Source organism: Saccopteryx bilineata, chromosome 2 (genome assembly GCF_036850765.1).
Source record: "Saccopteryx bilineata isolate mSacBil1 chromosome 2, mSacBil1_pri_phased_curated, whole genome shotgun sequence".
Taxonomy (NCBI): Eukaryota; Metazoa; Chordata; class Mammalia; order Chiroptera; family Emballonuridae; genus Saccopteryx; species Saccopteryx bilineata.
This window is the reverse complement of record NC_089491.1, coordinates 13641325-13669319: the sequence shown is the minus strand read 5'-3', so window position 1 is coordinate 13669319 and position 27995 is coordinate 13641325. Positions and strand designations below refer to the sequence as shown.

At 46.5% G+C, this 27995-nt stretch overlaps 1 protein-coding gene across 4 annotated transcripts in view; it reads right to left on the bottom strand.

Annotated features, from left to right (window-relative positions):
• Positions 1–27995, bottom strand: part of TTLL11 (tubulin tyrosine ligase like 11) — a 202543-nt gene that overhangs the window by 98186 nt on the left and 76362 nt on the right. For 2 of the 4 annotated variants that reach the window (XM_066256315.1, XM_066256317.1), the window contains exons 5-6: positions 19819–19914; positions 18919–19034 (exon numbers count right to left, since the gene is read on the bottom strand). In XM_066256315.1, the coding sequence (XP_066112412.1) occupies positions 18919–19034; positions 19819–19914 (212 nt within the window). The remainder of the gene's footprint in view (positions 1–18918; positions 19035–19818; positions 19915–27995) is intronic. The other 2 variants (XM_066256316.1, XM_066256318.1) reach the window with 1 other exon arrangement.

Here is a 27995-nt window from a genome sequence, read left to right as displayed (position 1 = left end):
AAATTAATCTCCTACCTTCTCTCCTTCCACACGCACACAGGTTGCCTGAATATACAATGTGCTTTCAAACGTTCATGCCTTTGCACACGTGGTTCCCTCTATCTGATACCTTTCCCTGCCTGATGGGCTTCTCTAATTCTGCAAGACTCAGTCTAACGTCCTCTCATTCAAGTAGGTGCATCTAAGTGCCCCCTAGCAAGGGACCTGTTCAGTGTTCCCGTGTCCTTTCATAGCTGCATTATAGAATGTAGGATGGGGCCGTAAGCCCTTGACATTGGCAATCCTGAAGGTCATGGCATGCAATATAAAGATAAAAATCCTGATCACAAGATTGACACCAGGATGAAATAAGATGACATATAAATCAACACCTTGCGTGACCTGGATTGACCTCTTCCACGAGGCAGGTACGAATTAGTAAGTCACTTAACTGGTGAGTGAGTCTAGCTGATCAATGAACAATTGGTTTGTTTTTGCACAACAATGCGTACGAGTCAGTTTAAGGATTCACAAAGGTTTCTCATGAATGTCCCTCATAACTCTCTAGGACCATCTGTACACTCATTATTTGTGCATCTTTTTCTCCCTTCTCAAACACAGGGACTGAGCAGCCCAGCTCTCCTCTTAGGTACTCAGGCCATAACAGACACAAAGTTAAGGATTTGATAAATTAATAAAGGCATTAAGACCTCTGTGGATCAATTCCCCAGGCACCGGACTCACCAATGCCCTCAAACACTGACTCAACTCCATGTTATACCCAAATTATTTCCCAGCAGGCAAACATCTTTTCCTTTACAACGGAAGAAAATTTACACCTCAGCAAAATGACAAATTGCTATGTTTCACAGATCTTCATATTGCTCAAGAATAAGGAAAATGGCAAGCGTTAAACTGACAGGTGCCCAGAAGCCAGAGTTGGAACCTATTTGCTGAGCCGTCTGTCTCCCGCTGTGAACACAGAGAGCAGCTCAGAGGAGGGATCCTGTCTCCTCGTCCCCACCGTCACCATCAGCACGCTCACTGGTACCAGGGCATTCTCCCCACCTTTTCTCTCTGGTGCTTATTGAATGCCCGTTCGTCCCTCCTTTGCGATGTTAGCTCCTGCTCGCTCGGTGAGAGCAGACTTCAGGAGTCAGGTCACAGCTCTGTCCCGTCCCCTAGGAGAGCATCGGCACACAGGAGACCTCGAAAGTGTCTGCTGAGTCAATGAATGACTGATTCTACAAGCTTGCCCATCCCATGTTTCATGTCTGATCAAAGAATAAAAATCTTTCCTCATAAAAAGGTAAATAGCTAACAGTGAGAGAGTTAAAAGAGAGAGAAGAAAAGAAACATAAGGTAATGTCGTGTTTTCAAAATCCCTAATCAAAAGTGAATCTATACAATTATCACTTTCCCAGAAGGAGGAATGAACTATAATCAAATTAACAAAATGATAAACCTAGCCTAGGAAGGCTGGTTGCGCTATGAATGATCGTTCAAGAGCTGAATCCCTGCCCTGGCTGTACTTCTATAACTTGGGGCTTCCCTGATGTAGTAAGTCAGAAAATACTGAATTTGTTCCTTTCAGTGAACTCAGGTGGGATGCCAACAGTCCAGAGGAAGCATCAGCGGCATTTCATCTACAGCTTTGCTCTACTTTCAAAAATTATTTTCATTATTTTCCAGATGCTGTTTAACTAAAATATAAATTCCTGTGTCATAAAACACGGTCAGTTGACCACGGACAAGTGGATAAAATGAGCGCATTTCAGAGAAGAGACTGTAGCAAAGAGCAGGGACATGGGCCCAGCCTGGGGCTGGGCTCGACCCCTCCAGCTGTGTGACCTTGGGCAGTGGCCCAGTTCTCCGATACCAGCTTTCTTCCTCTCAAAGCCAGGGCCGGCAAAGAGCCTGTGAGAATTCAACAACACAATATCTGCAAAGCACTGAGCACCGTCCCTGGCAGCACACATAGAAATAGTAATGTGGAACGGGGACAGTGACAACAATCGCAGAAAAAATGTGGCATCGGTAACAAACCGGATATGCTTGTTTTCGGGGTGAAAAAAATTACCATCAGGGATTCTTCATCGAATAAACTAGTAATTTTAGCAGTGCAATCTGGAGGCCTGTGGTTTAACAAGCAACTAATTAGAAACTGGTGCTCCCAAAGCTCTGAGTGACTCCGGCTTTCAAATGCACACACGGAGGGGAGTCAGGTGCAAGGATGGTCTCCGGCCACGCTCCCTCCCTCCAGAAAATACAGCTAAAAACAAGCCTCAGATGATCCTTTTTAATAAAATCTCTGAAAACTGCTCAGGTTAATAATATGAACAAAGGAGGTCTTCTAAGGTCCCATCAATTTAATGGCACCTGGCATCAGACCATTCCTGCCAGTTTGGGCTGTGAAAATAACGAAAGCAATAATTAAAGGTAAATCATGCAAATGCAAAGGCAGCAACACAAGATCTGGGTGGAGGACTGCTTTGAAGGACGAGCAATTAGAGTATGTTTTCAATGCACCAACGAGGAGCGATTCTCTTGCCCAAGCGCCACGGGTCATGTCACTGCTGTCCCTCCCGGGAATGTCTGCGGGGTACTTCCTTTTGCCCACAGGCAAAGCTGAAGCTCCTTGGCTTGGCATTTAAGACACTTTATAATCTGACCACGGTCCAACCCTCCTTTCCGCTGCTTCCTACACCCACCATCTTCCATCCATACCAGACTACTTACAATTGCCCAAGCTCACACTAATGTTAATGTTTCCATTTAGTACAATACTGGAAAGAAAATATTATTTTAAAAGCCAATGCCTAAGTCCTTTAAAGAAAGTGGTCCGCAATGAACTAGTGCCACCAAGTCCTGTCACAGGAATTGTTCTCCTTGTAGAATTTCTGCAAACTTCAAAAACATTCCACTTACTGGCTTCCTGGGGAATTTTGGTTTAATTGATCCAAGGGAGGGCCCAGGCTTGGGTGAAGGTCCTCGGCCAAGCTCCAGAAGCACTGTTCTAGGTGTCTGGCAAAAGGCCCACCCAGCCTGCTGCCTTTATTTCGTCCCCTGCTTAGCTCCTACAGCACTTGAGTTTGGGACCCCTGACCTATGCCACCTTACTGAGTGCTCACCATCACCCCTGGGGTCATTTACTTCTGTCTATAGATAAAGAAACTTGGGTTCACTACCCCGGCTCAGGTAAACCAGTCTTGAGGTGGGTGGAAGGGATGAGGACTAAAGCCAGGACTGTCCAAGTCTGATGGCCAGGCTGCGCCCTCCCACGCTGCTCTGTTGCCCCCTGCAGTGGGGAACTCCAGCTGCCGATAGAATCTTTCCAGCTGGTTATTAAAAATCGGCCCTGGCCGGTTGGCTCAGCGGTAGAGCATCGGCCTGGTGTGCGGGGGACCCAGGTTCGATTCCCGGCCAGGGCACATAAGAGAAGCACCCATTTGCTTCTCCACCCCCCCCTCCTTCCTCTCTGTCTCTCTCTTCCCCTCCTGCAGCCAAGGCTCCATGGGAACAAAGATGACCCGGGCACTGGGGATGGCTCCTTGGCCTCTGCCCCAGGCACTAGAGTGGCTCTGGTCGCGGCAGAGCGACGCCCCAGAGGGGCAGAGCATCGCCCCCTGGTGGGCAGAGAGTCGCCCCCTGGTGGGCGTGCCGGGTGGATCCTGGTCGGGCGCATGCGGGAGTCTGTCTGTCTCTCCCCGTTTCCAGCTTCGGAAAAATACAAAAAAAAAAAAAAATCACTCATAGCTTGAAATCAGTTGTAGAAATATTTACACCATGGACATAGGCAAACTCTACAAATTCTGAGTTTTTGTTTTGTTTGTTTTGTTACTGAAAGTGTTTACCAGCACACCTCTTAACCCCAAGGCACTAAGGAAAGGGGGGGGGGAGTCAAATTATGTCCCTTCGATTTCAGGAAGCAGGAATGTAATGCATTTTAGAAAGAATTTCAAACAGTTAAAATTGAAGGAGTTTTGGGGTTTGAAGAGCTACACCTCGAGTCTGTAGAAAATACATCCGTAATTTTTATTAGGCTGCCTCACGGGTACAGGTGCATTTTGTATGCACTGTTCGCTGGGTGTGCTTGACTCAGAGCCATTTAGCGGCAGTGGAAATGGAAGGTAAAAGTGTGGGACTCGGCGTTGAGCTGCTCCCTCTCTCCACCACCAGGAACATAATAGAAAACGTTCGCTGAAACCAGCTGCCGGGCAGCCCTGTCTCTGCCTTAGCTGCCTGGATATGTCGAGTCCCAATATTAAAACGCCGAATCACAGCCTCCTGTTTAAGGAACGACAGAGAGACTAACAGAAGTGCCCTGCCCTCCGTGATTTCTGGCTACCAGCCGAGCTCCAAGCCACGTGCTCCCCTCGCCGAAGGTTCCTCGGTCAGCACTGCCCCATAGCTCTAAAGCCCAGCGACGCTGGCGCAGGGGTTGCTTTTAGGGATTGAAGGAGTTGCAAATGGAAAAGAAATAAAGGAAACTGCTGTTCACTGAGCTCCTATTTTTACAACCAGGCACTGAGCTGCACGCTTTCGTATATGGAACCAGCGCTGACACTCACAGAACAACCCTTCCCTGTCAAGCCGCGTCCCAGACCCCTAGGTACATGGTCTCATTCAATCCTCCGGAGAACCTGGGAAGTAGCTAGTTACCGCCACATTACAAAGGAGGAAATGGAGGCTAAGCTACTGGCTGGTACTAGCAATATTGGCTGCCGAGGAAAGGGTCCCTCTGCTGGTTCACACCACACGTCGGTGACATGGAAGCTGCAGTGACAAGCACAAGCCTCCTCCAGGCTTTGAGAAGTTTGTCACCAAGGCCCTTTGGAAGGGCGAGAGAGGACATTGGAATGGCCCAAACCTGCTCCCAATCCCGACTCTGCCCAAGTCGGCAGGCAGATGTAGTAAGGATATAATTCAGATTTAAAAGCCTCCCAGGGCTGTGGTACAAATTAATCAAGAAAGTAGCTGGCCATGGTCACCCTCGACAAGTGTGATGTTGAGGATGAGGACAGAGAAGGACGGAGAGGAGGCAGAGAGATGCCACCCGCCTTCCTCCTTCCTGTACTTTCAGGGGCCGCCTCCTGCCGCCGGCGGTGAAGCTGTCCCTTGAAGCCTGACAGCCGAGGACCAGCGTGTGGCTTGTGCACACCCCAGGCCTGTGTCAGATTCCCACTAATGATTTTTCAGCATAAATTAAATGGAGTGAATACTTTCTAATGGCCGCTACAGCATTACATGACAGCTTTCACGAGAACCTACAAAAATAGCTGGAATCAGAGGAACGGTCATTCTGACGCATGGAGGTTTCTTGTTAATTTAATTTCTTCTTTCCTTCTGGCTTGTGGACCTTCTTGGCAATAAAAAACCACCTAATAGAAAAGGGATGCACAAGAAGCCATGGGGGCCTGACCTGTGGTGGCGCAGTGGATAAAGTGTTGACCTGGAACGTTGAGGTCGCAGGTTCAAAACCCTGGGCTTGCCTGGTCAAGGCGCATATGGGAGTTGATGTTTCCTGCTCTTCTCCCCTTTCTCTCTCTCTCTCTCTCTTTCCTGTCTCTCTAAAAAATGAATAAATAAAATCTAAAAAATAAAAAGAAGCCATGGGGTATCCTCAGCCTGTTTAAATAAGCCTCAATCGGGCCACAAAGTGTTGCCAGCAAGTGGAATTCAATGCCACATTAATACCACCACCATACATAATAATATTTATATTTATATAAATTTCATAATTTTCAAAGGACATTTCTAGACATTATCTCATTTGACTTTCTACTCTTTTCTGAGCACTTACCATATGCTGGGCGTTCTAATGAATTAGCTCCCTTCACATTCACAATGCCTGATTGTCACGGCTATTTTACAGGTGACATTTAGCCAGGTGGAAGGATTCATCTAGGGCAGTAGTCCCCAACCCCCGGGCCAAGGACCAGTACCGGTCCGTGGGCCATTTGGTACTGGTCCACATTGTTTCCGTTTTATTTATACTTAAGTCTGAACGATGTTTTATTTTTAAAAAATGACCAGATTCCCTCTGTTACATCCGTCTAAGACTCACTCTTGACGCTTGTCTCAGTCACGTGATACATTTATCCGTCCCACCCTAAAGGCCGGTCTGTGAAAATATTTTCTGACATTAAACTGGTCCATGGCCCAAAAAAGGTTGGGGACCACTGACCTAGGGTCTCATGGCCTGTAGGTGGAGACTAGGATTTGAACCCCGGTCTGTTAGACTCAACGGCTTCCCCTTCTATCCCATGCGAATCTGCTTCCTGTGAGGTGAGTGTGATTGTTTTGGGAGCAGCCTTGCTGTTTCTTCCAGGTGACAGGAGCCACTTAGGATGACATTTTGGGCTTCTTTTTGCCCCACCCTTGCTCCACTCCTGAGGAGATGAGTTTGATGAGCTTGGAGGGAGGAAGTGGATGAAAACAGCTCAGCCCTTCCCCCCTTCCTCTTGGGAGCACAGATTCTGCTCTCTTCAGGGCCTGGCTCTGGTTCCCGTTCGGTTCCTGTACCCACCGTCTGTCCTGCTGGGGCTGTGGGCGGGGCTGCTGCCTGCATGCCTCTCACTCCGGATTCAGCACCAGGAGGCTCACCTGCCCGTGGATACAGACGCTTCCCCGTTTCTGAATGGAGGTGATATTTTGGGTTTTATCCTCTTTATTCCTTTGTCTTATTCTCAAGTCTGAACTTAAGTGGAAGAGAGGGCTGCTGAGGGGGCCTCCTTCAGAGAGTTTGTCTGACAGTTCTGATCCCTGCTGTACCGGCATAACCCCCAAAAGGGCACAGCTCCTTCTTATAGAAAAGATAGCTTAGATGTCAGCAGATATGTGATAAATAGCCCAAAGCATCCTTATGCTACATGAATGTAATTCCTCTGGTTCAGATTAGGACACATAGTCTGAGGAGGAGAAGAAATGGGAGGATGCAGAGATAGCACCAAAAATAACTCAGATGTAAAACAAGTGCAAAGAGAAAGCTCAACTTCAAATGACTACGACATAAATCAAGACCATTATGGGGCATGCCCTCCCCACTCTGAGAGCTTAATCTGAGCTAGTCTGAGAAAGCAATTTGAATGCAATAAGAGCCCAGAATAGAAAATTAACCAAAGCATTTCCCAGATCCTAAGAAAGAGCCAAGAACCAGTTTATGGAGATTACCCCCCCCCCACACACACACACACACACAAGCCAACAACAAACCTTATCCGGGATAACCAAGCTCACAAAACTAGGCGCTCTTCTCGGAGCCTGCTATAATTTGGAACTCATTCTGAGATTTGCCTGCTGCCAGAGTTCTACCAAAATGCCAACTAAATAACAAGCTCAAGATATTACTGTTCTTATCAATATTTGAACCAATAGAAATGTTAGAACAGAAGAGGTTCTCAGCAGTCAAGCCCACGCCCCTCAGTGAAGAGATGGAGAGCCCAGATGATGGAGCCAGGCGCGGGAGCCTTGCTGAATCATCTCCACACCCACAGCCCTGACAGCGCCCGGCTTACAGTGTGTGGGAGTGAAGCAAGCCGGCCGCAGAGCCAAGGCTAGGACCCGGGTCTCCCACACCAGCGTTCCTTCCCTTTCTCATAGTGCGTGGCCCGTGGTGATGTTCGTCTGTCCGTCTCATCAACATCATGCATTCACATGATTACCCTATCACAGGCCAAGCCTACAGGCTTCCAAGACCAGAGGAAAGATTTCCCACAAACAAACAACTGGTGGAGTAAGTGCTAAGATTCCAACCGTGGGAGACACTGCAGCACATGTGCAACAGCTCAGCACAGAGACGAGCACATTGCCATCCCCCGAGTATAAGCATCAGTTGGCCAATTTCAGAGATGCTAGCAGTGAACTTGGGCAGAGAAGAAATGCAAAGCCTCACAATGTCACCCTCGTGAGGCACCCAGATTATAGCATCATCCAAAACTGGCCTACTGTATCAGAACTATTTTTAGAAGCACAATCCTGTTTCTCTCCTTCAAACTAATTAACATTTGTGACCAGGACCAGGACTACAGTGTTCTGAATGCAGTGGCGAGGCAAATCATTCTATTCTGGTTGGGAGCAAGGATCCAGAATGGTGAGAGACTGTCAAAAACACATTTCGGATGAGTGCACATACTCCAGATGACGAACATGACTCCCAATTAAGCCACCTGCAAATATCTGGCACCAACTACCTGGTGGTTTAAAGGCAACTGACAAAATTTGCAGAGTCTAAGGGTTTTTAAAGGATGAAATCTTCCTTATTTTTTATATTTCTCTTTTTCAAGAAAATAAATCACATGCACTTAGGGAATGGTAGCATTTCCCCAGCACAGCTGACTCTAGAGATGAACAGTCCACAGCCCAGAGCAGTGTGGGGGTTCGTCCAAGGTCAAGCTCAGAGGTGGCCGAGGGCTGACACTTCCCCAGGGCCGGACTCCCAACCCTGGGCATCTCCCCCTGTCAGAGCTGCCTTTCCCTGGAAAGACTACTTATTTGAGGTCCCCACGCCTGTGGCGCCACAAAGAGAAGTTCTTAAGAATCTATGGAACCCGTTTTTAATTTGAGGTACAAACTGAGCAATTTTTTTGCATGAGGGATTATTTTAATTAAACCCTGTGAGCATCATTCATTTACTTCAATCTTGCTAAACTTTATTAAGCTATCTATTTACTCATATAAATTCCTGTTGGATCAAATATTTTAAAAAATAAAACATATTTTTGCATGGTGGAAACCTGTATATTTAATGTGTCCATCTGTGAGAATGATGATAACAATAATAATTACCATTTATTGAATGCCTGTCTGCTCAGCACCATGATAGGTACTTTGTATAATCACAGGAAGGATAATTATAAAATAACTACTACTGATTAAATACTTATCATGTCTAGTCATTATGTTATGTATTTTAACTCATTTAACGATCACAATAATCCTAAGTAGTTAATACTACTATTCACATTTTACAGATGAAGAAACAGAGACTTTGAGAAGCTAAGTACCTGCCCCACCTGTCAATCCAGGTTCAAACCCACTGGATTCTAGAGCCTTTTGTCTTTTCTATTACACAATGCTACATACTCACTTAGAAAAAGTATTGGTTCAAGTTCCACTTCCAGGGAGGACATTTATGGGTGTAAGATGAAATGAAATGGCGCTAAGATGACCTGTTCCCTGTAAATGTCTTGGACTTGTCTATGGTTTGAAACAAAGTAACTCTGCCACCAAATTCCCTGAAGAAAAATATTGCTCACAGCATCTGGTAATCAGATGATGCCGAAATCAGAGCTGGTTCAGAACTACAGTGAAATCGGGGAGTAAAATACAATTTGCTTATTGTTCCATTTTAAAATATTCATGCCGAAAGGAAGTGTTCCCATTTTCAGTAATTAAATGGCTAAAATTGGCAACCTGATGTATTTACCGATCACGAATGCTGCGTTCCTAGAAGGACCCACATTTGAATTAGCAGCCCCACAAGCTGTCACGTTACAGTGGAAAACCAAACAAATGAGACAGAAACGTGGCCGATGCGGAGAGAAAAAAATTTCCCCAGCACTTGTTCTGCTGCAGAGAAAGGCGGAGGGGAAATTAAGAATGCATTTAGGACTTCGCCTGCAAACCAGCTGGAAGAGAATGCAGAGCCGAAAATATCAGCAACATTTTCCCTCATTAGAAGGATTGTCTGAGAAGGGTTTGGCTGTGCCTTAAAGGTTCGATTTTACAATCATTTAATATTTCACTTGTCTTAAGAAACCCGCACGGGAAGGCAGGAAAAGGGAACAGATGAATAAAACTGTGAGTTTATAAAGCGGCCCTGTTTTGCTTTCTCAGGTCTGTGGTCACACGGACTGGATGCGACACCTGTGAGTAGGGTTAAGGAAATTGGGGCGTCCTGTTCTCTGTGTTACTGGCAAACCGCGTCCAGGAGCCTCCTTCACCCAGGGCGTTGGCCACCTCTTTTGCATAAAGATGAGTCCTGACAACCCCCAGTGCAGCACAGTGCCAAAGTCCGCAGGGCCTGAGGGGCTGCGTCCTCAAGTGGTTTGGGACAGGTACTAGGACCCACGAGGACAGGCAAGTGGTTCCCGGTTCATGTTGGGCCTGGACCAGTAGCTTCTGTATCACCTAGGGCTGTGTTACAAATGCGAATGAGGTGAAACTCTGAGGGCGGTACTCAGCAATCTGGGTTAGGAACCACCCCCTCTGGGTGATTGTGGACCCCCCACTATAGTATGGGAGCCTCCCATCTAGAGCCTGCCCAGCCTCTCCGGCCTGCCGCTCCAGCTGCAGGCGCTAAGGTCCTCTATCGGGGGACTCTGCCTCCATCCAGCTCGGGCGCTGTGCTGGCCTCAGCAGAGGTACTTGCCGCTGGTGCTCTCCCGGCATCCTGCCCCCGCCACCAGCACAGGGCCCACGACAATCCTTCCTTCGGGTGTGCACGTGTGCATGCATTCATGCACGTGTTCGCAGCTTCTCCAGGCTGACCTCTCGTGCTGCTGAGGCATGGACAGCCTGCAGGAGGAAAGCCATTCCCTAAGCAAATGAAAACATCCACCTCGACAGGAAGTGCCCAGGCTGAAGCGCCGGCTCCACAGTTAGACAAGGAGCGCTGCTGGTTCTCACTTGAGATACAAGCCTCACGGAGGATGAGCTTGGGGGGTGGGGGTGGGGGTGGGGGATGAGGGGTGGCTCCTCCTACTCTGAACCGCGGGATTCCTCCCCCTGCCCACCCCCTCACACTAGCCTCTGTGATGAGAGTTGCCAGGGCTCTTATGCCACTTAAAGTGAAAGAGAGGAAAAAAAAAGGAAATTGTTTAACAAGAAAAGGAGAGGAAGCAGCTGGAGGACACTGCCCACCATTTGGTGTGATAACCGAGGGCTTTCAGATGACTGCTAAGACTGGCTTTAATTTTGATCTTTCATTTCTTTTAATCTAGCAGATAATTAGAGGGAAATCAAACCCGTCCCCACAGCCAAAGATTAACCTGTCACTGTTGGAGCTCCCGTCCCACCTTCCCACTTACTTCGCTGGCTCTTCTATCACACTTTTTTTTTTCCTTTAAAAAAAAAAAAAAAAGCTGCTAGGTTACATATATTGTTTGATTTATTTAAATATTGATACATTCCGATGGGACATTTCCCATGACAGAGACTCTCTTAGGAATAAGCAACATTTTCCCTTCCTCCACTTTAAGAACTCCTCATTGCTTTGCGGGTTTAAAACACCCAACTGCACACTCCCTTTTATGGATGAAGTAACCCAAGTTCAGAGATGGGAGGAAACCGTACCATTTATGGCTCCAATGGCGGTGCTAGGATTCACCTGCAGCCTCCGACTCCGGGGCCCCTACTCTCGCCCACTCTGCTCCGCCGCCTACACATTAAAAACGCGAGTGAGCTCCTGTCCTGCTTTCTCGGGGGCTCTCTCCATCCAAAGACGACAGTTAAATTGCAAACAGAGCGTTAAGCACAAGATGCTGGAAATAAACAAAACGTTCACAAACACGGAGGCAGATTCTGGCTCAGCCCTCGATGAAAATGATGTTTACAGAGTTGTTAATAAAAAGGGGAAATGGCTGTCACAAGAAAATGTGGAGGATAATAAAAACGGCGTACAAAAATTGTATAATATGGCCTCAGCTCTAAAACAATATATAGAGAAGAAAATTATACTGTTTTTATGAACTAAAATGGTAATAAAGGTTAAACCGGCTGGTTGAATTTGCGGGAGGCTTTTAGATCATGCTATACATATACACTTTTCGGTATTTTCCAATTTTTCTACAATAAGCACATGTGACTTTTCTATGAGAAAAATGTAACGAGAAGTGTGTAATGGAGAAGCAGCATTGGTCCTCTCCACCCCAAGGCACCCATTTGGAGCAGGGTTGGTGGTCCTGGTCTGCTAAGCCTCCCCAACCCTGCTAACCCTTTGGTCTAGCTTCCTGACTCCACCCTTCCCCCCAAACTTACTTATACTTTCTCACCAAACCAAGCCCAAGGGAATGCAAGTCCCACCTCCTCCAAGAAGGCTGCCTTGACCATTCCTGTCCGAATCGTATGAAACTGCCATTCTGGTCGATCCAGAAAAGGTCTAATACTGGTGATACGAGATCTGCCCTACTTCTTGGCCCTCCCTGCCTTCTGAACTTTCAGCTTGTTCCCAGCCCGGGAAGCACACTGTGCGCGAGTAGTTTTATTTCTGCTACTGTTTCTTTTTGTCTCATGCGTAGATTCAGCTTTAAGTTGGTGTTCTCTGCACACTGACTCATATTTTATTCATTCTGGTTTTGAAGGTTATTGAAAATGAAATAGCCACAGAGCTTCCTCACAAGAGATAATCAATCAACCATAGGCACCTGCTTATGTTCAGTGCTTGGAGATAAAGCGATGAGTCCCTGCCCCAGAGTTTACAGTGAAGGCGGGAACCCGACCAGGTAATAACACCTTGTGGGCACACATCTCTCTGGTGGGCTAATGCTTTCACACCCATTCTCTGCCAAAGCCAGAGACAGCGAGAACCTGGCTTTCCATCTCCCTCTGTTGCTGGTAAGCGGTATGGACTTGGGCATGTCACTCAGCCACTCCAAGTCCCAGTGTCCTCATCTACAAAACCAAGTAGTAATAGCACCTGCTATTTGTGGCTGTCGTGAGGCGGAAATGGAAATACATGCTAACATCACCATGCTGTGCATGGTGAGCACTCAGGAAACCCTTCCTTATGAAAGAGGCACAGTAGCAAACTCCACCCCCACTTTTCTTCTGATGAGGAAACCAAGCTCAGCAAAATATAGGGATTAATCTGAAGCCAAGCAGAATTGGTATCAAAACCTTGGTCTCCGGAGCCCAGCCCCCACTGGACATCCCTGGTGGAAGAAACAAGCCCCCAGCCGCGGAACTGAGTCACCGAGCGATTCCTTCATCTCTGTTCTCTTAGAATGTTTCATCTCTCCGAGATTCTATGAGGAGTTGACCTGATCTGCAGCCTCACCTAATATGTTGGTTCTGAACATGGCACAGGGGCACCATGTGGGGTTCAGGGAGAAGTGCAGCCTGTACCCCCAGCGAAGACTTCAGAGGACAAACCTCTCTGAGTCAGAGCAGAAGCTGCCCTGGCAGGCGGACTCTCCGGTCTGTGAAATAAACCTGGTTGTTATGGCGACGGGAGGTAAATGAAACTGGGAGAGGAGGGTGAAATGCTACTGTCGGAAGAGGGGCTTCTGTGCCTTATATAAGGCATGTTCCAAAAATACACTTTTGAATAAGAGGCAAGCAGTCTACACCTGCTCTCAGGCGCTGCGCAGCATCACGATGGCAGAAAAATTCCTTCAGTCCTCCGAGCCTGTCTCCGGCTTCATTTTTATTACTCTGGGGTCCTCCAAGATTATGATTCTCAAGAAATAAATCTGGTTCCCAGAAATATCTACATTCCAGAAAAGGAGCAAAATATGAGTAAAATGGCTCCTCCAGGGGATAAACTGACCTCCCCCAAATTAATCAATTGATGGAATAATCATCTTGTTTTTAAAGTAATCAGGGAAACGAAATTTATTTACTTCTGCTTCTGATAGAATTTTTTTTAAAAGAGAGAGAGTCAAGCTGCCCAAAGATCTTCTCTTTTTAAAATTAAAAAAAAAAATTTTGTATTAAGCAAGCGGTGAGGAAGCAGAAACAGACTCCTGTATACACCCCAGCCAGGGTCCACCCAGCAAGCCCCTACCAGGCAATACTCAGGTGGCTAGGCAGCAGCTCTGTTGCTTGGCAACTGAGCTATTTTAGCGTCTGAGGCCAAGGTCAAGGAGGTTTTCTCAGCACCTGGGGCTAACTTTGCTCAAACCATTCAAGCCATGGCTGCAGGAAGGGAAGAGAGAGAGATGGGGGGGGGTGGAATTGGGGGAAGGAAGCAGATGGTCACTTCTCCTGTGTGCCTTGACAGGGAATCGAACCCAGGACGTCCACATGCCGGGCCGATGCACTAAGCCAACTGGCCAGGGCCCAAATATCTTTTTAAAAGGGGAAATTTTCTGTTGATTTTCCTGATCTCCCTCCCCTTATCTTATGAGCTTAACTTTGAGTGGCAAAGCAGAGAGAACAGCGGGGCAGAAGTCAGGAGGCACACGGTCTGGGTTCTGCTCTGCCTCTAACCAGCTTTGTGATCTGGGGCCAGTTACTGAGCTTCTTAGTTCCATCTTTTGTAATTCAGAACCATTATATACACAACTCAATTAGGTTACCTCATGAGCTGGTGAAGTAGGAGACACCATCAGTATAACTGCAAAGCCAAACTGGCCATTTGATGGCCCTAAGAACTAGCGTTTGTTTAATGTTCCCAGATGCCATAGAGCTCTCTCCCATAGGTCATTTCATACGATGACCATGATGACCAAGCCAAGGAGGGACCTTGATCCCCATTTTATAGACGAGATCAGAGAACAAAGTCACTTGGCCAAGTTCATAGACCAATGATCAGAAATTGAGGCCATCAGCCCAGACTGACTGGTGCCACGTCCCATGGTTCGCCTGGACACAGCTGCTCCTCTGTCAGAGACGTGCAGGTGGGGGATTCCTGAACCAGGGAGCTGACTAGCATGATGATTTCTAAGGTCCCTTCCAGTTCTAACGGTCTCAGCTTCTATCAGGAAAATGAGGAGGTTGGATTAAGCCAAGGGTTTTAAAAACTTCTTGTAGCAAAAAAGTTTCTTTCCCTTCAAATGAAACCAAGTATTGAATGCCAAAATATAAACTAGATCATCGCAGCTCCACTCTGGTGTAAAAAGAGGTGGCTGCCACCCAGATGCCCATCAACTGACAAATGGATAATAAAATGTGGTATATCCATATAATGGAATATTATTTGGCTATAAAAATGAATAAAGTGCTGATACATGCTACAACATGGCTGAATGCCAAAACCATTATGCTAAGTAAAGGGAACCAATCACTAAAAGCTGAATATTGTATGATTCCGTTTATATAAAGTGTCAGGACTAGATAAATCCAAAGACAGAGAAAGTAGGTTGGTGTAGGGGGAACGGGGAGTGACTGCTTAACGCGTACAGGATTTCCTTTCCGGGTGACAAAACATTTTGGAACTAGGAGGGGTGATGGTTGCACCACATTGTGAATGTATTACATGCCACTGAAGTGTACATGTACACTTGTAAGTGGCTAGTTTTATTATATTCTGTGTTACCTCCATATGTGTGTGTATAGATATACAATGGGGCCAGAGTCCCACCCTGTTAGTCTCCCCATTCCCATGACCCTACACTGCCTCCAGTGAACCCTGGTATGAAAATGAATAGTCACTAGCTATTACAAAATGTTATCATAGTTCCCAATAGTTCTCGTATGACAGCTGTTTTATTCCTTCAGGAGCCAAAGGTATTTGCTCCTAACCCAACAAATAAATATGCCTGGGCCTGTGAGATCTTGCTACTTGGAGACAGAAGTTTCCATTGGCAACCAGCTTTCAAGGTCAATTCTGGTTCACAGTGACCTAGCAGCTTCACTTTTTGATTTGTCATTGGTTTTGAACTCAAAATTCTACTTTAAGTATACCAGGAAAGGTAATGGGAAGTAAGCATTATTTTTTTTTTAATGTTTTAGTAGGTAATTTTATTTAGTAAACAAAGCATTATTAAGTGCCTACTATATATGAAAAGTTTTGACATTTCACTTAAATATCATTATCCCCAGAAAAAGATACAGAGGCTCAAAACAGCCCTGCAACATCCCCAAGGTCAGAATCTGAGTCTCAGTCTCTCTAGCTCAAGAGAAGCTTTTTGAACTATGTCAAGATGGGTACCAGTGGAGTCGCAAGTTTTCTCCCCGTAAAAGGTGTGAGGATTGATTTCAGTCCTACCACGGAAACGGCCCCAGCCTGCAGGCCTCCAAGGTGAGTGAGGATGCAGGACCCACGGACACGTGCATCTGGGGCCCTTTTCATGCCCTCTGCATCTTCTCAGAGGAACTTGGAGCCCTGAGGAGTTCAGGGCATCTGTCTAGCCTTTTTTTCTCTGTCTGCGCAGAAAAATGGAGACCCACTTCAACAGTCTTGCTGGCAAAATGTACTCAAGAAGGAACTCATGAGGGACACGTCAGACCCTTTTTTGTTAAAGAGTTGAAGAGAAAGGCTAGCATAGCATCTGTTTTAAAAGGATTAAGTCACATTTTGTGCAAACAGAAAAACTCTGGCTTCTAAAGGTACCTTCCAGCCTAGAAGTCTATGTGACATCCTTTTCTGTGGTTCAAGTGACATGGTCTCAGGTTTGGACACATATGATTCAGTGCAACACTGTGCATTTTCTGTGGGCATAAATATGGTACTTTTCCAAGTTATGCTGAGATATTTCTATACAAAGGAGTTGAGAATAATTTCAGCCTCTTTCTCTGCATGGTAAAGTTATCAAAATGATAATAATAATTCCTTACAGATAAACGCACTTCACAGATTACAAAGTGCTTTCATGGACAATCCTTGCTGGGTTTACATTTTAGAAAAGTGAAATGAAGGGAAAATGTCAGTAATGACATTTAGCTATTAACATATATATACCCTTAATATTGTGGGTAAGAAAAGGGTGAGACGGAAGAGTTTTTATATTAGAATTGAAGTCAGGTTCTTGAAGTGTCTAACTGTTCCTGGTTATCAATTAAAAGAAAAGTCAATGCTTTTTAAATTAAAGATGAGGTGCTGCTACTTATGACTTACAAAGGAGTAAATGCCTTTCTTATCCTTCCCAATGGCTCTGTGCCCACTGTTATTAAAAAAGATTTACAGCTCATGTGAGTTATTCAGAATGCCAGGTGTAGGTAAAAGAAAACAACTCAGAACAAGAAAAAGAACGCTAACCATGGTTTGATGCCATTTAATGTGAAAATGTTTTGGTGGGTGAGATTAAGAAGGCTTGGGTCACACAGTGGCCTTTCAACTTGTTCCTACTAAAGGAATCAGAATGCTAATGTGTCAAGGTCATCTTTAAAAAACTATACCACCATGCACCATGCATGGATAGCCACCAAAACCTCCCCCCCGTGCGTCTTTCAAGACCTAATCTCGCCCTGGCCGGTTGGCTCAGTGGTAGAGCGTCGGCCTGGTGTGCAGAAGTCCTGGGTTCGATTCCCAGCCAGGGCACACAGGAGAAGTGCCCATCTGCTTCTCCATCCCTCCCCCTCTCATTACTCTCTGTTTCTCTTCCCCTCCCGCAGTGAGGCTCCATTGGAGCAAGGATGGCCCAGGCGCTGGGGATGGCTCCATGGCCTCTGCCCAGGTGCTAGAGTGGCTCTGGTCGCAACAGAAGCGACACCACCCCGGATGGGCAGAGCATCGCCCCCTGGTGGGCGTGCCGGGTGGATCCCGGTCGGGCACATGCGGGAGTCTGTCTGACTGCCTCCCTGTTTCCAGCTTCAGAAAAAATACAAAAAAAAAAGACCTAATCTCTACTGGTGAGATCAATAACCACCAGATACTCGTAGTCAATTTTTAAGGGATGAGTTGCATTGTAATTAATCTGACCACCTGCATTAATCCATTGCTTTTCCTTAAAGACGGCTAAAGAGCACGGCTGCAAACAGGTATGAAAGAACACTGTTCGGCTGTTGTGGTGTCTGAGCTGCTCTGAGGAATCGGCAGACCTGCCATGCTGTCACTCTGAAACTCTATCTAATGGGTGGAAGCCCCAACTGGCCGGCTTGGCCCATGCTAACGACGGGTCACCGCTCTCAGCCGAGTCTTGGCAACAATAACAATGCGTGCCTCACACGTCGAGGAACCAACAGCCTGGAGGAGAGCTCAGCCGACCCAGCGCCATCCAGCCCGACTCAGAGTATGACAAGTACCCCATCAGATGACACTTCCTGCAGGGCAGTGGCCCCTCAGCCTTGGCTGCACAGGACAGTCACCGAGGGAACCTCAAAAATGTCTGTGCCAGGCTTCCCACCCAGGCTATTGAAAATCAACATCTCTAGAAGTGGCCCTCGCACTAGTGTCTCTCTAAGCTCCCCAGATGGTTCGAGAATGCAGCCAAGGAGAGAGGCAGAACTGGAGGGTGGTTCTAACAGTATCTGGGCTTGAGCCCATCTGGTGCCGGGCCACAATTGAGGAACCTGCAAAACATCATCTGCTTCAGGAAGTCAGCGACCCTCGCGGCCTTGAACCTTAGCTGACAAAGCGCTTTACTTGCCTGGGAGCATTTGGATCAATCTGAACTGTCGGGGAACAGGGAGCGCTATGTGAAATGCCAGTCCTTGGTTCTTCTGCCTAAAACTGGCACAGTGATATTTACTCAACCCTTCCTCTGTGGGAGCCGGGAATTTGGTAAAAACAAAACAAACAAAAAACACCAAGTGAAATTTCATTCAATCAGCGGTGATTCCACAGAGGGAGGGGGGCATACTCCCACCAACATCCCAATATTATGGGCGCTGGGTGGGACGGAGATGAATTATTGATATAACTGTTGTGAATATTATAGAAAGGCCAGAAGTTCAACACACTGACTCTGCAGCTGTTGAAACAACAAGCTGATACTGCAGGGGTGTAAACGTCACGAAGAAAATACAAAGAAGCGACCTTACTCACCACGCCCACGACACCCGAGGCCCTCTTCCGGTTTGTTTTATGGATTTCAAAGGGAAGCACCAGGTGGGCTGTGGGGAGCAGAGGAGACCCTGTCGCTAGGGGGAAGCGGGTCTTCAGACAGACTTTCCAGAGTCAGACAACAACAAGCCGGAAACTCATATGTAACTGTCCATCTCCTGACTGAGTCCCTGGGTTTGGAGGCTGATGTTTGTAAATGGAAACATGATCCATCCTGATGGTTTAACATGTAAACCTCACTCGTGATGCTAGCATGCTCCAAGACCTTCACTTACCTGCGTAGGACGTGGGGAGCAGAGGCGACAGAAATAGATGATATCAGAAATACTCACTGGCTCTCTCTTTTCTTCTTCAGTGGGTCCATGAGGCGCAGCGTGTCTCTGATCACGGCCACTTTCACTTCCTCGTCGACAAGGCTGGGCACGTTTTCGAACACCCCCGGAGAAAGCTTGAATGGGTAAAAACTCCATGTTACAGCGGGGAGATGCAGGGGTTCAGAGCCAAGCCACTATCGGTATCCCGTGGTTGGCATCTCAGAGTTTGCTTACGTGAACCTAGACAAGATTACTGTAAAGGCTCCCCCCGTATATACGACCTTCAAAATGTCAGCTTCCTTTCACAGGGTAACAAAATGCATGAAGAGGAAAAAGCAGTACTATGTTTTTTTCTGATTATTAAAATTATACATGCGCATTGTGGAAACTTTGGAAATAGAGAAAGGGGTTAAGAAAATTTTAAAAATCCACATAATCCCCCTAAAACCCATTATTAGGACCTGGTATATTTCCTTCCAGTCTTTTTTATGCTTTTTTTTTTTTTTTCATTGAGGGGGAAGAAATATGATATAACCATTGTGAAATGTACTATTTATCTTAGTGATTCAAGCATGTCGACATGGCTAAATCACATTCATAGAATTTCAATTAGTTCATCTCCTGAGGCTAATTAGTTCGTGTCAAAACTGATGGAAAGGCTCAGCTGCCTCTACATATGCAGATCATAAAACCTGGGAGAACAGCATGCTGGGAAATTACTATAGGTCGGAGAGGTGTTACATTCATAGACTATGTTCAGAGCTCAAGGAAACCGGAATTATTTAGGCTTGAACAGAACTTTGCTGTGCAAATTTGGAAATGCGGAATCTTGTTTAGCCAAGTGAATACCACGCGAGCGGAAACATCCAGGGATATGACTTATGGCAACATACTCAATGAGATTCTCAAAAGACTTACTTCTCGCTCATGTTCGATTCTCATGCTGGGATTTGCATTAACTTCAAGTAGTATAGGCTTCAGATTTTTCATTAGAAGAATGTCAAAGCCTAAAATCTGTGTGGGATAAACATAATTCAGAATTACTCCCTCTAGCTGCAATTTCTTTTCAGGAATTGGGGTCAGTATTAAGGTCAGTAAAGTGAAAATAAATTCAAACTTGGCCCCCAACCTGGGCCTTGCCCCTGGCTGCTGTTGTCCCGAGGCCCCCTCTTCGTCTGGGTGGACTTGTCAGGCCGAACGGACAGCAGCACGTTTTATGGGAGGCCTGATGATGGGACCAGTTCCCAGAGTGCATTTTAGCACGATGGCTGTCATCCGGAGTGCTATAGCTGATGACCTCGTTCTCCTTTAACGGGTGTTTTATTAGGTTAAGGATCAGTAGTAGTCCATCAATTTCTCCCTCTCCTTTTGCTCTCCTCCGTTAAGATGGCTAAGATCTCTGAAAACCCACGGCTACCTTGCTTAACTCTGGGTGTCCATCAGTATCACTTAAGGACCCCTTTCAAAACCACTGCTCATTCCCAACCCACGCTTACGGGTCAGAATCTTTCAGAGTGGAATGCAGGCAAATATATTTTGAATATCAAGTCTTGCTGGTGATTCTGATATACCCTCTTCGCTAAGGAGAAGGGAATATTGATTAAGCACCTGCAAGGCACCAGTAACTTCACAATGCACCAGTTCTGCCTCCTCTCCCTGAATCCTCGTGGCAGTGCATTTGAAGTAGGGACTAGACCGTCCATGAAGCAGAAACAGAGTCTCAGGAAAGGTCAGTGGATTTCCCTAAGACCACCTAGCTAGCAAGTGACAGAGCTGGGCTTCACACCCAAGCAGGGCAGGCTACATATGTGTGGAACCCAGGGCAAGATGAAAATCACAGCCCCTTGTTCAAAAGTATTAACAATGTCATCATAGTGATAAAGAGAGCATTAAATCAGTCATGGAGCCCTTCTGAACATGGGGTGCTGGGTGGCCACACAGACCACCTGCCTGCATCCAAAACTAACCCCCAGCGCTAACCATTTGTTGGACGCCTGCTCCTGAATCCAGCACGTGGCCTCGGCGAGGGTTTCTCCTCTTCTGGCCTCTGTCAGCTGCTCCCAAGCCCTAAGCCCCCCACACATCCTGTTCTCTCTGTCTGAAACAGCCCTTCACTTAGCTAATTCCTCCTCAGCCTCGAAACGGCAAGTCCTAATTAGATTCAGACTCAGACTATGAGGATGTCAGGTTCTTAAGAGAACTCTCATTATCTCTACAGGAGGTAATAAAGTAGAAAGTTTCTAACATAACCGACGCAATCCCAAAGTTTCAAAAAATCAGGTGGAGAATAAAAGGAGAGAAAAGAAAAAGACAGAGCTGTACCCCCTCTGTAAACTCACGAAGGAAAGACGAGGGCAGAGCCACTCACCTGTCTACGCAGAATATGCATTAGTTCAATGATCTTTATTAAACTGTGGCTTTACCCTTGTTAATGAAATCAGAGCCTAAATGACCATTTTGAGGGATAATTCAAGATGAGGTTATTCTTCAAAGGAGGGTGATGAGGATGAGAAGTTGGGAAATGTCAGCCTCACTCTAATTTTCTTTCCCTGGTCATGAAACGAAGAACTGGAAATTCAGTAGAAAATGTTCCATATATTATAGACCTACTTAATAATAGATGACAAGTGGGTATGAGTGATGAGGCCTCGAAGAGACTCTGGTGACATCATCAGTCTAACCCCAGACCTGGTCTGAGACCTGTGATGTTGATGAGGCTCAGAGAACGGAGGGCTGGAGCCCACGTTTATCACCCTCAGTCACCAACGCCTGCTGCTACACCTTAGAAGTTTGGACTTGGGCTTTCTCAGCCTGCCGACTCTTTTCGGTTCACTGTGCATGTTAGGAAACCTGGAGAAGGGGATGGATGGCAAGACCTCATCAACCACATTGACCTGCACCTACCAGCGGCATGATATTTCCCAGAACCCCGACTTGGGTGCACGTAGTTGAAGATGCTGGGGCTTGTACAAGGATGCTTTGGAGCTGGAAAGACCTGGGCTGCCATCCCAGCTCAGTTTCTCACTCCAGCTAAACAACTGTAGCCTATGGTGCTGAGCGCTCTGAGCCTTGTTTACCTAGTCTAGAAATGGAGACAACGATGGCTGCCTTCAGGGCAGTTGATCATGGAAGCAAAATGTACCTGGGACTATGCTCATCATATAGGAGGTACTCAACACACGCTGGCTCCCTTTCCGGTTCCCTACTAGTCTCACCAACAGGAAGTAACATGTGTGGCTTTGGTGTCCAGAGGAATTCATCTCAAATCTTAGTTCTACCTTCAACTTGTGTATCTCAAGGCAAATTACTTAGAAGCTCTGAGCTCCAGTTTCCTCATCTGGAAAATGGAAATAAGAACAGTCTTTACCAGGGGTCCCCAAACTTTTTACACAGGGGGCCAGTTCACTGTCCCTCAGACCGTTGGAGGGCCGGACTATAAAAAAAAAACTATGAACAAATTCCTATGCACACTGCACATATCTTATTTTAAAGTAAAAAAACAAAACGGGAACAAATATATTTAAAATAAAGAACAAGTAAATTTAAATCAATAAACTGACCAGTATTTCAATGGGAACTATGGGCCTGCTTTTGGCTAATGAGATGGTCAATGTGCTCCTCTCACTGACCACCAATGAAAGAGGTGCCCCTTCTGGAATTGCGGCGGGGGCCGGATAAATGGCCTCAAGGGGCCGCATGCGGCCCGCGGGCCGTAGTTTGGGGACCCCTGGTCTTTACCTTAGTTAATTCATTCATAAAATATTTATTGACATGCTTCCTATGTCCTGGAACTACTCTAGCTTCCGGAAATACAGTGGTGGACAAGACAAAGTCCCTGCCCCCCTGGAGCACAGTGATACATGGTAAGTACTTAATGAAGGTCACTTTATTCTACATATTTTTTCACAAGTTCAATGAAATATGTTTCACCAATGGATCTCAATAAACAGACTCATAGAACTGGGAGGAGCATATGGTGGATCTTGCAATAAAATCCCAGAATGACGGAGCTGGCAGAAAATTTGAGAATTGACTTGCTCCAGTGTTTTTCAAAATGGGGCTCTTTTCTGGGGAAGTACTGGGAAGGCCAGGTCGACTTTTACTTCTTTTACATACTGGGTTCCCTAGGGAAAAAATACCTCATTTTTGAAAAAAAAAAATACTAATCTAGTCTGGAACCCATTTTATGCAAACCAGAAACCTGTGCTTTAGAAAGGGGACACCTCTCTGGTTTGGTGGCAGAACAGGAACTGTCAAATGGAGAGAGACCTTTACAGTCACGTGATAGTCTGTCCCCCTCAAGTAATTCAGTCAGCAATTATGTGTTGCTCACCTCCTCCTTGAGGGGGACCCTGGGGATTCCAAAGGTATCGCATCTCTGGCTTCTAAAACCTTCCAAACCAAGTTGGGAAGAAGACTCATGCAAGGGCTCCAAGCTAACTGTAGTGAGAGGGATTCTCTCCGAGTTCCGGAACTACACATCCATCTGCATCCAGGGATTCCCAACTGGGAGGTCCCAGGGCTCCTCAAACCCAACATATGCAAGCTCACTATCTGTGGTCAGCAGCCTCCTAGGTGGTCTCAATGATCCCCCCACACCCCTGGTGTTCATGCCCTCCTGTGATCTCCCATTCTTGAGCGTGGCTGAACATGGTGATTTCTTTCTAATGGTACAGGGTGGAAATAATGGGATGTCACTTCCTATTTTAGGTTATAAAAGGACTATGACTACTATGCATTCTCTCAACTCTCTCACTCACTCACTCCGAGGGAAGCCAGCCTCCAAGTTGTGAGCTGCCCAGTGGAGAGGCCCAGGTGGGACAACAGCCAGGGGGACCTGAGGCCTCCCAAACAGCCATGTGAGTGAGCTTGGAAGAGGCTCTTTCCCCAGTAAAGCCTTGAGATGACTGCAGCCCTGGCCAGCATGTTCATTGTAGCCGTGCAGGAGACTCTGAGCCAGAGGCAGTCAGCGAAGCCTACATCCTTGATCCACAAGAACTGTGAGATGATTGTTGGCTTAAGCTGCTAAGGTTGGAGGTCATTTGTTACACAGCAATAGATAGCTAACATACTGTCTCTCTAAAGTCTACTTTGCCTCCGGCATTCCTTATCCACCATTCACACAAGCCAAAAGTTTCTCCTCCGTCCTTTATATTTACCTGCACACCAACTCTACTAGTACATTCTACCTCCAAAGAACTTTCTAGATCTGGCCCATCCTCACACTACTTCCATAGCCTCCCCATTTGTTTCCCTGCTCTCACACTCACCCCTCTAACTCATCTGGCACAGGAGGCTGCCGCAGCGTTTTTATAAAATATAACCAGAATGCCAACACTCCTCTGCCTAAACTCCCTGCCTATAGAACCACATCCAAGCTTCGCAGCATGTCCTACAAGACCTGGCATCTGTCTCACGCTCCGGCTTTATTTCTCTCACTCATAACTGCACATCTTGGGCTCCCACGGTGCTGAACTAGCTCGAGGATGCTTTAGTCCCCTCTTCCTTTCAACTATTTTGCCTGGAAGACAATTTTATTTATCAAATATTTAATGAGCACCTACTAAATACTGAGCACTGTTCTAGGCACTGGGGATAAAGCAGTGAATAAGGCAAAGGATGTATTAGTGTTTAAAGTAAGCTTCCTTCTTGGAGCTTACATTCTAGGGGAGAGATCCAGCTGCACGTTATTAATTAAAGCAAGGTAAGAACATAGAGCGTAATACAGTGGGCAAAAGGGAGGGGTTGGCAGTTTTGAGAAGATGGTCAGGCAAGTCCTTTCTAAGGAGGTGACATCTGTCATCCGATTGTCTTCTCGTTTGCACAGTTTCTGATGGAAATTTTTTGGTTGTTATTTGTTCCTCTGAACATAATGGTTTTTTCTCTGTCTCTAACTGCTTTCAAGATTTTCTTATTATCACTGGTTTCCCACAATTTGATTATGATGTCTTGATGTGTGCATGTGTGTCTATGTGTGTGTATCCTACTTGGAGTTTCTTAAGATTCTTGAATTGTGGGTTTGTATTATTTTTTTTATCAAATTTGGAAGACTTGGGGCATGTCTTCAAACACTTTCCTGTATCTCCTAGCCTCTTCTGCTCAGGGGCTCCAGGTCCACATAGGTCAGACCACCTAGTATCGTACTATAGATCACTGCTGGTCTGTTCATCTGTTCTTTCCTGTCATTTTCCTCTGTTTCTCTTTGGACCGATTCTATTGCTATGTCCTCAAGTCTGCTGATCATTGTTTCTTCAGCATTGTTTCTTCTGATCTGATGTTAATCCCATCCAGTGAAATTTTCATCTTGGATATTGTATTTTCTTCTCTAAAATTTCCATTTGGTTCTTTTTTTAGCTTCCGTTCTTCTCTTCGTTAAGCTCATACTTTCTTTAAAAATTGTGTACAGTCATGTAGCTTAGCTCCCTCATTTTCAGAATTTTGCCCACAGGATTCCAGCCACCTCGGCCCTCCCAGACTTTGATCTCCATCTCCTCAATGCATGGAGCTCACAGGGCTTTGTCTAGATTTTTCTCTCCTTGTACTCATGTTCCAAAAATCGCCCCCAAACAGAAAACCAAGGCCACTGTAGGACTCACCTTCGATTTTATTCTCCTCTTCCTCAGGGGTCACAGTTCTGTGCTGTCTGCTGTTCAAAGTCCAAAACATTTATTTCATGTATTTTGTGTGGTATTATACTTGTTTGCAGAAGATTAGGCCCAGTCTTTTTTTTTTTTTTTAATGTACTGGTTGCGTGTGTATAGGTCTAGTCTTTGTTACTCCATCATAACCAGAAGCAAAAGTCTCTAGAGGTGACATATGCACAGGGACTGAATGAAGTGAGCAAATAAATCATCTGAAGAGCTAAGCAAAAGCACTTCAGGCTGAGTGAACAACAAGAACAAAGGCCACTACTGGAGAGCAGCAAGGAGCAAGCGAGAGGGAGAGTGAGTGGTAGGAGATGAGGTCAGATAGAAAGACAATGGACAGATCATGTGGCATCTTGTAGGCCGTGGTAAGGAGCCAGGATTTTAAGTGCAATGAGAAAGCCGTTGGAGAGCTCGCACAAGGGAAGTAATTTAATCTGACATGTCTGAAAAGGAATCACTTTGGCTATCGTGAGAAAAAATAGGCTAGAGATAGCAAGAGTGGAAACAGGGACATCAATTAGAAGGCCACGGCCGTGGTACCAGTGCAGGGTGATGGCTGTCCAGCCTGGGATGGTAGCAGTGGAGTTGGTTAGAAGTAGTTAGTTACATTTAGGATATATTTCAAAGTCTATTTGCAGGAGTTCCTTAGGGACTGGATGTACAAAGGAGGCAAAAAGTAATAAATCAGGATGACTCAGATATTTGGTCTGAGTAACTAAATGAACGCTATTCATTTACTGAAACAGGAAAGGCAATAGAAGAGTAGGTTCAGGAGGGAAATCAAGAGTTTAAATCTGGACATGTCAAGTGGGAAGTGCCCACTGGAAACCCCGTAGTAAGATTAAGTGGGCAGTTGGTTATATCAGTCTGGAGCTCAAGGGGAGGTCAAGACTGGAGATGCCAATTTAGGAGTCAACAGCACATGGATGATACCTAAAAGCCATGGGGCTGAAAGAGATCATTGGCGGAGTGATTGTAGATAAGAGGGGGACTTGCCAGGGATTGAGTCCTGGCAATCGTCAGCACTGCCAGGTCTGGAAGAAGGAGCTGAGAACGGCAGCCTGGGAGCTGGGCGGGGCCAGGAGAGCACAGCACCCCTCCCCTGTTTTCTCTGGGTGAATCCTTCGCGCTGGAGGCTCCCGATGAAGCACCTCCTCCTCTGGGAAGTCTGCGGCATTAGTGACTCCCTTTTCCGTGTTCTCCCAGCTTCCTGCTTGGGCCCTCCTGTGCATTTACTACGGGGAATTGTGATTCCCACATGTTGATCTTCCCCACTCAACTGTGTACCTCTTGAGGGCAGAGATTGTGTCTCACGCATAACCACATGCCCTCAGCTCGCTCAGAGCTCGTCTCGGTGGGTATCCAGGGACTGTGTTAGAGTCCAGAGGAAGACAAGCAGCCCAAACACCAAAAGTGGTCAAGACAGGCTGACCAGAGAAGGTGGGATTTGAGCAGTACTCTGTTGGAAGGCGTTGGCTTTCAAAAACTGTAAAAACGGAAGTGGGTACGGCAGGCCAAGACAGAAGAGGACAGGTAGGGCAGACTGGGAAAGCACAAAGTATGTCCCAGGGACAGGAACTGGCCCCATTTGGTGGACCCACAAGGTTCAGGAGGGGCGCAAGAAGTGAGGCTGGAGCCAGGCTAGGGTGCAGCCAGTGCCAGGCTGAGGACCTGGTTCTCAAAGCAGGTTCCCAGGAACACTGGTGTTCCATTGTGTTTAAAATGCGACAATGTCATCGTTTCCTATAACTTCAAGGCACTTCCTCACAGACAAGTTTGAGAATGGTGGGTACAAACAACACATGCTGTAATATATAATAAAAACTAACATTTATTAAGTGGTTACTATGTGCTCGGTACTGTGCCCAATGTCCCACATGGCTTTCCCTCATTCCATCTTACAACAGTTCTGTGAGGTAGGTACAAATATTACTTCTATTTGCAGAAAGGAAACCGAGGTAAGGACAGCTTGACTTAACTGGCCCGGCTTGCCAGCTGGAGGCGCTGGAGGGAGGAGCTGGGGTCAGCTCAAACCCGGGGCGTCGGGGAAAGCAAGCCAAGCCCTCGCCTGACCCCTGGACTGCTTCCCCGCCTCCTTCCTATGGGGTGTCTGGCCCTGAGGGAAGTCACAAGAACCATGAAGAAAGAGGAGAAGCACCTTAAGATCTAGGGAAGGTTTTTCCTCCAGACATCTGGGGGGAGGGTCCTAGCCAAGGAGAGAATTGGACACGGGGCTAGAGGCAGACGGAGACCAGGCAGTGGGGCTGGGATAGAACGTTCTTGCAAGCTGAACTGGAAAGCGCTCCCCGGAGTGTGCGTTTCTGCCCCATGAGTCAGCTGTGCCCAGATGGACCTCACTGTTTAAGTCAAGGTCACACTGCTGCCCACAAGGAGACTGACACGAGGTTATGTTGCTGGGAGCTGCCTGGCAATGACAGGGTTAAGGCC